General features: G+C 35.0%; 1 protein-coding gene across 3 annotated transcripts in view; it reads right to left on the bottom strand.

The window, feature by feature from the left end:
• The window catches only part of SGCZ (sarcoglycan zeta), a 222,232-nt gene that overhangs the window by 133,601 nt on the left and 76,447 nt on the right, over positions 1 to 12,184 (bottom strand). For 2 of the 3 annotated variants that reach the window (XM_070948576.1, XM_070948578.1), the window contains exon 2: positions 7,566 to 7,667. The exons of the other annotated variant lie outside the window; for it this stretch is intronic. In XM_070948576.1, coding sequence (XP_070804677.1) covers positions 7,566 to 7,667 — 102 coding nt within the window. The remainder of the gene's footprint in view (positions 1 to 7,565; positions 7,668 to 12,184) is intronic. 3 annotated transcript variants of the gene reach the window in all.

Below are 12,184 nucleotides of genomic sequence, written 5' to 3'. Positions count from 1 at the left end.
ACATAACTAGGAAACTCACCAATTATCTCCAAAATAAATTGCATACCACGATCAAACACAGAACACAAATTCTGGTCAATAAGCCAACTAAATAAGCCATAGTCATAAATCAACTTTTTTAGAACTCATGATTGTTTTAAATCAGAAAAGAATTAAAAAAACCTAGTTTGTAATAGAACATGTTTAAATATTATCTTCTGGGCATAAAAGTATCCTTTCCCCCCCAAATATGAACATTTTGCAAACAGAAAAATATTTGCTATTAATGAATGAATATCTATTATAGCCAAAGGTCAGATATCTGGCTTTGGCTATAATAGAGATTTCCTTCCTTCCTTCCTTCCTTCCTTCCTTCCTTCCTTCCTTCCTTCCTTCCTCCCTCCCTCCCTCCCTCCCTCCCTCCCGCCCTCCTTCTATAAATAGCAGGTATCAGTATCCTGCTAATATTGGCAGATTTTGAAAAAAACTAATATTTCCATGTAGTTACTCCCTGGTTGTGAGACTACCATAAAATCCCATGGCACCAGATTAGATTGGGTATTTGGAAAAACAACTCAGTCATGAAGGGCAACTATTTCCATATGGTTGCCAAGAAATCTTGGACATGTCACCAGGAATTAAGCTCAGTTTGAGAGAGATCTCACCTTACCTCATGTTCTTTAAGCACATTTGGGTTAAAACATTGCATCACAAGATTTCAAGAAGCTCTAACTAAGATTTCTGTACAAATCCACTCTGACCTTTGAGAAAGAGTGAATGAGCATGAGGTAATACTGTACATGTACAAGATCAGATTTCTGATGTTGGAAGAGTTCCATAAAGCTGAAGAATGTTATGGATAGGTTCATAATTGGCACACAATGCAAGTACTGTCATTATAATATTTCATAACAAATAATGTTATGCTGCTGATAACTAAGCTAGAAAATCTGCATTTCCCCGTGATACATAATTTAAATGATATGTTTCTCCCAAATGGATGATATGTCTTTTGGGAGGGCTATTAATTTAGAACATCATTCTATTTATAATCAATCAGCAAAATGGCTTAACATATTTTTAACACATTTTTAATTTTTTAATTGGTTTGTTATCTTAAATTGGGGCCAAATTAATATATATCCTTTTAATTGTTTTTTAATGTTTGTATTGTATGTTTTTATCTGGCTGTACACATCCCTGAGTCCCTCGAGAGAAGGTGTGGTATATAAATTCGAAATAAAATAAAAATAAAAATGAAATAAAAAAATAAAATGAATTACACACATACAGTATATATTGCCACATCAGTTTTGTGAGTTTTGAATGTGGACTTACTAAATAATGATTTTCTTTTTTTTTTCTTTTTCTTTTTTAATGCAGTGTAATATTATTCCAGCTCTCATATTTGGCTAGCTTTATTCTAGCTAGAAAAAAGGCATTTTTGAAAGGTATTCAACAGAAACTTTGAAAACTTCATATTCTTATGATCTAATTACACACTAACATATTCTGTCCACTGTTGAAATATATATGTCATAACATCTAATTTATGGCAAATGTTGAATTTCATCTGTCATACACAGTCTGTGACTATCAAGAGACAGGCAGATACACACAAACAGAGTGCAATTACATACACTGTAACTAAATAAGCATATATATATTTATCAATCTAGCTATGCATTCAGAACAGAAATAAAGGTTTCTGAGATTTATATGTTAATACTGAAATGTTGCTTATGTTGCTGGCTAAATTCACCAGTGTTGACTCATAAATGTATCTCTGATTGACAATAGTTTAAATAGAAGATGACGCCTGATTGCATTCCATATTTTTCATGACATAAGGAACCAAAGAGATAAGACAACATTATACAAAGACATCTGATTAAAAAAACCACCCAGGAATTGGAAATATTTGTTTGTAATGCTAATTGTGGCAGTTATTGTTGGGATATTAAAGGCAAGTACAAAATAACCACTGTTTGGTTTCTTTAGCTGCATGGATTTGATTTCTGTTCTCAATAAATTATATTTTTCAGTATTATCAGAAGAAAATTGGGATACCTAAAGAAGATGCCTAAAGAAAAAATCTGGATTTCTCTCTCTCTCTCTCTCTCCCTGTGTGTCTGGAGCCAATGAATTAAATGCCTGTCTATATTATAATAGTTCAGGTATTGTTGAGTTGTGCCATTGTGCTTGAATAGAAATCTTTGACTGGTTCTTTTGCATTCCTAATGGAGTTAAAGTCAGAGGGGTGAGCATAAGATAAAAAGAAAAGCTGCAAAAATGGCAGTACTTTTCTATACCTTTTGGAGAAAAAAGGCTTTTAAACAAAGAAGCTGTCACTTATTATCACCAATTTAGCTTTGTGTGCTATGCATTAATTTTATTGCCTAAAAATAATGCAAAAAAAAAAAATTCAGCTATGATGGGGAAATATTTTTAGTTTAATTTTCCTTTTCCAGAATTTTCTTGTTATAGCTTTTTCATTGTCCAATGCATCACTTTCCATTCTGATCTAGAACATACTTTTTTATCTTTCATTCTTGGAATTTGCCTGAACATATTATATAAGAACATACGGGCAAAAATGATCAAGCTTTATTTCACTTACCGTATTCTTCTTTCCCTTTAATAAAGCAGTAATTTAATCCCCACTTGGATATACAGTAGACTCAAGGGGACACATTCCACATTCAAATATATTCTACATTTTCCAAAGAAGTCTAATTATATGGAGACTCATTTAAATACCCATAAAATCAAATAAATTCTGTTGAGGTCATTTATGTAACTATAAACATTTGATTGTGTCAAGCAGCACATCAAAGCTCTCGTATTTGCATTTTCTAAATACACTCAAGTGACCTCATTACTGAAGATTTACTTAAAGATTATGCTTCATTAGTGCCCCTTAAGGAAAAAAAAAGTCTGAACATTTTATTTGCACATGGGCAGAATTAAGAGGAAACATCAAACTATCTGTGAACACAAAATATTGCCCATCATTATTTATTAAAGACCTAATCCAGTGATGTCAGCATACAGTAGCCCATTTCATATGCCCCATTATCTTTGAAGACACTTAACAATGATTATTTCAGCATCTGCCACTGGATTCTAAATAAGATTACAATCAAATAATGGTACACCTTTCTCTTTCTTTCTCTCTGTTACATACAAATATATAATTTGTGCAACTGAGGTATAGGCATATAGGTATGCAGAGAAACCAAACAATCTAAAAGTCTTACATGCTTGCATAATTGTTTATCAATAAATACATTGCTAAGGAAGCAATGTTAAAAATTGTCCAATGATTTTCTTGCTATATCTCTTGTCATTTTATATAGAAATTATATTCAACAGAGAAATTTCATTAAGCAAACTTTTCAGTGCATTAAGAAGGATGAACATTCTTGTCAAGAAACTAACTTTTCCTGAATAATAAATATCCTGTAAAAACTGTACCCAATTAATTCCAAGGAGCTAGAGAATCAGTGCTTATTGTAGATTTTCTGGCAGAGAAAATTTTAAAATAGCACTTGACAACTTCAGTACAACTATGCATATTAAAATTCTCTATACTTCATTGATTCTAAACATTTTCACATCACTCCTTGATTAATGGTTAGCAATGATATGCTACAAAGAACTCAAGAAGTGACAGGATATAGAGAAAGAATTCACACATCAAGTTTTCTAAAAATGTACCTTTGATTACTTTACCCTTGTCTTGTTTATTTCAGTTATTAGGTGTCATAGCCTAATTTAAATGATTAAACAATTATATATTAAACAATAATATGATAGGTTGAGTTTGCTTTTTTTCTGATTGAACTTTTCAATCTCTTTCTGATTTGGTTTAATACAATTCTGAATAAAGCCAGGTATTGGCAATTTCAGTGTAAGAACTGCCCTTGGCTAAATTTAAGCTTCTTGGCACAGATGTTTTAGTTACAGATATCTTTTCCTTCACTTAGCCAGTTGCCTGTGGTAGAAAGACAAAATGTGTGTATGTGTGAGTGAAAAGATCAGAAAGAGAAAGTAGCTAACAGAAAGAGAGGAAAAGGATGTTTCAGAAAGTGAATATATTTCGCTTATGGTCACAGTGTCTTCTTGCTTCAAACCATCTAAAACAAGGGTGCCCAAATTTCTTCAATTCACAGATCCCTTCATGAAATTTCCAATTGTTTCATTTATTATATGAAAAGAATTTAATACATATTTTATTTATTAAATTATTAAATTACATAAAATATTTCTTGAACAAGAAATACTATGGATGATAATAACACTGCAATGGAGTTTGGACTAGACAAAGGTGCCACCCTAACCATCAACACGGGACAAATAGTGAAAACTGAAGGAATTCCAAAATGCCCTATGGAAATAAAATCAAGAGTCTGGATGAAGAAGACTACTACAAATACCTGGGCATTCTTCAAACTGACAACATTAAGCACACTGAAGTCAAGAAGAAGGTTAGAAGTAAAAGTGAAGAAGATTGTAAAATCCAAATTCAGTGAAGGCAATACTGTCAAGGCAATTAACACTTGGGCAATTTCAGTCATTAGATACACAGCTGGAATAATGGACTATTAAGAAGAATTAAAGGGTCTGATAGGAACTAAGGAAAAACTATTAGATCTGATAGAAAAGCCAGAAAAGAAGAACTAAAAGATCAGATACGAAAACTAGAAAAATAATGACAGTGAATCATGCCCTTGAGCCATGCAGCAATGTTGACAGACTCTATGTAAAAAGGAAAAAAAATAAGTGGTTGTGGACTATTGCAAGTGTACCAGGCAACTGAAGAAGAAAAAATGGGTATTGGATGAATATTGAAGAACAGTGAAGAAGACACACTGAAGCTCCTATACCACAAATGCTTATTGAGTCCTGGAGAGACCAAACTGTCCTATAAGAAACGTCAAATGAAGAAAATATGAGAGACATGGCAAAGTAAAGTATCAAATGGTCTATAGATTAAAAAAAAGCAGGTAAAGCGGATGACCATAAAAACTGGCAATGAACATCAAAATGGAAGAATGATACAAAGGGGCTAATTTTAGGTGCATAAGACTAAATCTTAAGAACAAAAGCATCCAGAACTGAGAACAAAGCAACACATCCTGCCATTGCAAAAAAGTTGAAGAAACAATGAACTATCTAGTTAGCTGCTGCAAGAAGATTGTGCAATGACTACAAACAATGGCATGACAAAGTAGCAAAAATGGTGCATTGGAAGATCTGAAAGAAATACTATTTGCCTGCAAGCAAGAACTGGTGGGGCCACAAAATAGCAAAAGTCATAGAAAATGAAGAAGCTAAAGTGCTCTGGAAAGTACCAATAGTAATAGGTACCATGGGTACAAGGCCCAAACATATGGAGCACCACTTGAATACTATCAGCATTAACAAAAATCACCACCAGTCAATTGCGAAAGGCAGCTTACTTGGAACAGGTAACACTTTGCGACATACCTTTAACACCAGCAAACAATATCTGCCTATCCCAGGTGCTTAGGAAGGACTCAAGAGGTTGATAAAAATGCCAAATCCAGTCTAAACATCTAGCTGACTGTGTGAACAACCATAGCTATGTGTGTACGCTGGGATGGCATAGATTAGGGGTATCAAACTCAATTCCATTAAGATCCGCCTCAGGATTGTGTTTGACCTTGAGGGACCAGGGGGGCCATGGCCGGGGTGGGTGTGGCCAGCTCAATGTTACTTGTATTGGGGATGCCTCAAGCACTCTGCCAGAGAAAACAGGATCCTGAACTCTGTTTTCAGCTGCAACGGCTTCCTGCCACTGTTTTTGCTGGCAGAGGCCCCACAGGCCAGTCATTCACTGTTTCCAGGTTGGCCCCATGGGCCAGAACTAAGTACCCCATAGGCCAGATCCATATGGAGTTTGCATAGATTGTATGTGAATGGGGTTGGAGATGAGGGAGAGCTCCTGGCACTGATAATTAATGCTGAAATGCCACTGGAACTTGTTTCCCCACTTTCTTCTGATTAGGTAATTCGGCTGAGACCCACAAGCCAGTATATACATGGCCATGAACAGGGAATAGGGAAAGGCTTGGAAGTGATGGGAGTAGGCTATAAAATTCCAATAGTGATGGGTAGAGAAAAATACAGTGACAGTTGATAAATGGGCCGCACACAGGGAACGAGCCACAGATATGCTTCTATGACATATTCTAGTTACCCAGACTCAACTGCAGGCCCTGATTGGCACAACTGTGTGTTAATTTTCTTTTTTAATCACACAGTAAAACATACTGTGAATGTTCTAAACACTTTCCAACTGTAAAGGATGTACACGACCAGATTGTGTCAGGATATAATTGCAACAAACAAACCAACAAGTAACTCTGCATAATCTGTAGAAAGTGTGAGTGATAAAAAAAGTTGTGAATTGAAATCCAAGTCATCTAGCAGATATTAAGGCACAGAGCCTGTGACTACAAAGATATATACCCTGGGAAGAAATGAACTGCAATCCATAGAGATGGTTTACTCTTGATCGGTTTGTCCATATTATATATTCATCTTTTAAAACTGATGATTGATAAAATGATTTTCCTGCTAAACTTTTGTATATTCAGATTGTTCAAATTTTCACCACTAAAATTAGCACCTATTTTGTTCATAAAGGAAGAATACTAATAAACTTGCTATTGTATAAATAATGATCCTTACTAGGATCCTAGTATTACGCTGGTATTAACATTTATACCTACTTTTGTTTATATAAGCACTCTCATTATCCTACAACAATATAATTAAATATAAAACAAGCTTCACAACAAAACTATCCTATGTTCAAAATATATCAACTTTCTGTGACTGCAAAATGTTGCTTTGGAATCAGTCTCTTCCTAATGTTGAGTTATGTATGCATCTCATCTGCTGTTGGGTTACAAGCTTAAAAAAAAGAGAAAACACTTTTTGGGGGGAATACTGATTACAGAAGTCAACTATGTGTTTCTGTACTTCAGCATCTGTGTTATAAGAACTGTAAAATTAAAGAAATGAATACCTTTAGAAGACTACAAGCTAACTGATCTTGTTCTCTGTGCTTTTCAGAACTGATACTCAATGATATTTGTGAACTAGATGTATATGAAATTGTGAACTAGGAAAAAAAGGCTGTATTTCACCATTGGAAAGAAGAAAGAAGCCACATTTTGAAATGAAAGTTTATAAATTGGATTGGATCCATATTGTTCATTTTTTTTTCTTTATCACTCTAACAAACATGTTTGAAACATGGGAACAAATGCATCAACACTCATATGAGAAATGTAAAGCAACTTTCCCCGAATCATGATTTCCAGTGTGCTGACTATAAGTCTAATTTTGTCTGAACGATTGACTGAAGATGATGGTATAGTCAAAAGAATTGGCAGTCACATGAACATTAAGCTTCATGGTTGATTAGTTTGTAAACTTGTTTTAAAAAACATCTTGTTGGAGATACTAGCCTGTATAACAGTTTACTCTTTTGAACTAAAATCTTTCATTTTTTAAATGGTAATTGTAGCAAAACAGATGTTGGAACCTACCTTTCGGGAATGGATTTCTTTCACGTACAATGGAAGTAGAAATTCAGATATCCCTTCAAGTCGAATTCCTTTTTTGGTGACTCTGAGATTTCCCATTCCATCCTGGAAATGATAATACACAAATGTGTCTATTCATGGCTTATTTGGGAAGCTAGTCACTATAAACAATGCACTATTTTCTCCCATTAAATTTTAAGTCTAGAAGGCTACTTTTAAAAATAGTGTATATATTTAGGAGAAATAAAAACTGCTGTTTGATAACACAAGATGCATATTGCACAGTATTTATTGTTTGGTCCATTGAGCATAATTAAAAATCATTCAGCAGATACATTTGGGGGTATAATTTAAAGAACTCATGTTGCTATGCTTTATCTCTATACAGAAGTAACTTGTATGGATCTGTATGTATTAGCCATCTTCAGCTTCAAAGTTGAAAACTATATAAAAGGAAGGAGAAGATGGGCCATATGTAAAACTCACCAGGCCTTCATACAACCTCTCAGATGGATTCCCCATTGATGCTGGGCCATCTTTCACCCTAGTAATGATTTGGAGGAAGGTAAAAAATCAGGGGATGAGACCCTGCCTTCTAGTTTACTATGAAGTATATATTTCTCTGTACTCAGGGGACTTGTCCTCCTTCCATTTCAGATATGGATGGAACACTTTTATTACTTCCTATCCGAAGAACAGCATTTTTTCTCTGGCCAAACTCCTCCTTATCCTGTTTTTCAAATATCTAACTGAGAAAAGGAAGAAGAGGAAGTTGCTACTACTTGCACTGTTGTTGCTAAAGGGCAGATTGAGCAGGAACACAGAAAGAGATAGCATAACATAGGGACAATGGCTCTTCCATCTTTTGCTTCCTCTTCCCTTGTATGCTCCTCTTCTACTATAACTCCTGTTGGGATCCACATCTTCATAGTAACAAGTTGGACAAGGGGGGATCCAAAAGTGGTGTCCAAAGGAGACATCTTCTCAGCCTGTATTCTGTTACCAAGGAAATATAGCAAGACTATATAGGCAAGCACATATGACATCTGCTTTTTAATTAGAATGATGAAAAACAGTATAGTAAATCTTATGCAGAATTGGACAGGACTAGAGGAATTAAATTCAAAAACTGAGAAGAGGTGAAATTCAGATTTCTTTCCCTCTGCCACTGAAGTTGTTGAGAATTCTCTCTTTTCTGTATAAAATTTCAAGATATTTCTTCTACATTCTTTGTCTTATAACTGGATAAAACGTTAAACGTTAATAGAATACTGACATTTATACATATTGCATGATTGCTGTACAAACTGTAAGTCACTTTCATGAACAGCACAATAAAATTCAAAACCAGATTCAATGTCCTCCTTCAAAACAGTAGAAGCATGAGCCCTTCTTACTTCTTTCCTTCAGAAACATCAATCAACTTTATCAATCAACATCAATCAACCAATGTTCCTGCCTAATAAGAACCATTTGTTAATGTGATTCATATTTATAACAACAAAACAAGAGATATATAGGTTTAATGCAAATACAACAATGAGAGAGAGAGAAGATCCCTGATTTCTATGTCCCCAGGCTTTCTGTTTCATTGTGTGGCTTCATAAGCCCTGTCAGGCTGCCAGACAGGTTGGCATTTGCCACACAATTATGTTTTTCTTCTGTGAATGGAAGTGGGCCTAAGATTTACGTGGAACACCTCAAATTTTATTTTTTTTTTTAGCAAAAGGTTCTATAAGGGTATTGCAAATGTTGCTGTAGAAGAGGATGTACAGAAAGACATATGTTTCTGTCTCACTTGTCTGACATAGCAGAGTATTTCACTGAGAACAGTGTGCTTATATCTGTTCCAGGAATCTTTGAATAAAGGATGTTAAAACATGCCACACTTTGTGGTACTGTGAATTCTCACATTTCACCTTGTAAACAGAAGAGTTGAGTTCAACCCTTGCCCATATATTGTGCAAGCTAAGGAACATGCAACCAAATCCAACTTTTACATTTGCAGGGCTCAATTTTAGTATTTTGGGTATTAGTTGACAAAAAAATCTTTGTTTTAATGTCACCTTGCTTGTTGCAACCCATTTTCACCACCATCTGAGGAGAAAACAACTCTGATGCATGGAAGAGAATGACCAATGTTGAAGGTTTTCTTTCTTTTAAAGAGACAGATATTTTCTTGTGCATGTTCAATATTAACAATAAAAATTGTTATATTTTTATAATTTTGAAATTGCTCATAAGTAATGTCAGTGCATGATCAAATGTGATGTGGAGGTAGACGAGGCTGCCATTCAGATGCATCTTTATAACAATAAACAGTATATGGAAACATGACTTTTGATCAGCTCCTCTTTATATTCTTAGAGACTCTGTCAGGATCCATGGTTATATGTATGTATCATTCTCTGCAAAACTTCAACATAAATGCTATTGTTAATCAGGATAGTTATAATAAAATAATTGTGTTATTCATTTGTGTTTGTGTGTCTTGTTGGGTATATTTACAACCAGCAAATATCTATAACCCCCCAATTCTTTCTTAAGCTGGTGGTTATGCACAAGCTCACCCAGAAGGGAAGTCAGTAGGATACACGCAATCTTCAACTCATAATCTATGATTTAGCGATAATTCAAAATTATGATGGATCCCCCCATAAGGTACTTCTGATCCAATTTTGAAGTCTCAATGGCCATCCCTCCCCCATGGTTACATTTTAGGTACGTGGCAACCATCCTGCATTTAGGGTTATTTGCAGGATCCTGTGGTCACAACAAAAATTTCTCATAGAAAACAACGAGTATTGTTAACGACCACAGATTCCCTTAACAACCATGGTGATTCACGTAATGACTACTACAAAAAAGGTCATAAAATCAGATCAGTCACTTTATGACCATCATAACTTATGATCATAACATGCAGGCTACATTAAAGTCATAGGTCAAGGACTATCTGTGTATTTCTTAAATTAATTCATACTATTGTCTTTAGAATTTTCTTTTAAATTTCTGTCTTGTTTAAAATTAACAAATACTTTTATGGTCTCTTAGCTAACCACACACAAAAAAAATCCAAACTCTGCTTAATTTTGAAGTCTATAAAGATTAAGTCAGGTGATGACAGATGAGAGAATTTAGCTATTCTTACCTGATCAACAAAAAGCTACAGTGATTCAACAGAATTTCTTTTTGTGTTAAGTCACAAAAAAAAATCAATAGAAATGCAAATATAAATTCTATAAATTGTAGTGATAAAAAAATGACTTTTATTATTGGTCTACTGATTAAGTCAAGCAAGAGACACTGAAAACCTGAACAGCTTCCTCCAAAAATGGAATAGAATACTCCAAGCATGGGCTTCCAGAATGGGAGCATAGAAAGGGCGAGCAACATTAGTCCTGGCAGCTGGGGTCATTCCACAGATGATCAGGGAAAGCGTAACCAGTAAACAAAATATCCGTTATTGCAGTCAGACAGCACAAGCCAACACAATGTTTCCTGAAACAAATATAAGATCACACTTTCTTCCACATCACATATTAAAGCCAACTGAATCTTATTTCAGTATTGGCTGCAAGACAACATCTTCTGCAGCATCAGAGTGTTGCAAAATAGGTTTAGGACTCATGGTAGGCAGGGGTGAAATGTAAAATTTGTTACTACCAGTTCTATGGGTGTGGCTTGGTGTGGGGGGGTAATGTGACTGCGGTGGGCATGGCCAACTTTTTTTTTTTAACTTTTCAAAGCATTTTTTCTAATGCTTTGAAAAGCATTAGATCGTCAGAGAGGCTTTTAAAAAAATACATCTCTGCCGATCAGGCAACTCAGCTGGGATCGTCAGAGACTTTTCAAAGCATTTTTTTTACCACCTCTTCGGCCAAGAGGTTGCAGAAAAAAATGCTTTGAAAAGCCTCTGACAATCCCAGCTGAGCCGCGCGATCATCAGAGGTTTTTTTAAAAAAAACTTTTAAAAGCATTTTTTTGTTGGAAGAGGTTGTAGAAAAAAATGCTTTTAAAAATAAATTTTAAAAAAGCCTCTGATGATCGTGCAGCTCAGCTGGGCATGGTGGGAGGGGGGACACAGGGATTTTTGCTACCGGTTCTCCGAACCACCTGCCGCCATCGCTACCGGATTGGGCAATCCAGTCCGAACTGAAAACATTTCACCCCTAATGGTAGACTATATCATTTCAGTTTCAAGTCTGTTTAGAAAGTCTGTTATTTAGCTAGGCGTTTTAGATAGTCTTTATTGAGACTTAAATTGTTTAATACATCATCCATTTCAGACATTAAGATCTATGCGAAAACTTTTGTCTCTCTCATTAAAAAAAATAAAATATGGCCTAGGGCAGGGGTCTTCAAACTTGGCAGCTTTAAGACTTGTGGACTTCAACTCCCAGAATTCTCCAGCCATCATAACTATAACTATGAAGTCCACAAGTCTTAAAGCTGCCACATTTGAAGACCTCTGGCCTAGGGAAAGCACAGAATGAAAAATGATTAGGTTTGTGAGGATTCAATCACATTACTTCTGCTAATACCAAAGAACCTTTAAAGCTTTTGGACTGAAAAAAATGTGAACATCGACAAACATTTCTAAGGATTTGCTAAAAGGATTT

Source organism: Pituophis catenifer, unplaced genomic scaffold (assembly GCF_029215685.1).
Source record: "Pituophis catenifer annectens isolate HBS135680 unplaced genomic scaffold, rPitCat1.0.hap2 SCAF_8, whole genome shotgun sequence".
Lineage (NCBI taxonomy): Eukaryota > Metazoa > Chordata > Lepidosauria > Squamata > Colubridae > Pituophis > Pituophis catenifer.
Note: the sequence above shows the minus strand (reverse complement) of the source record. Positions and strands in the feature narration are given on the sequence as shown.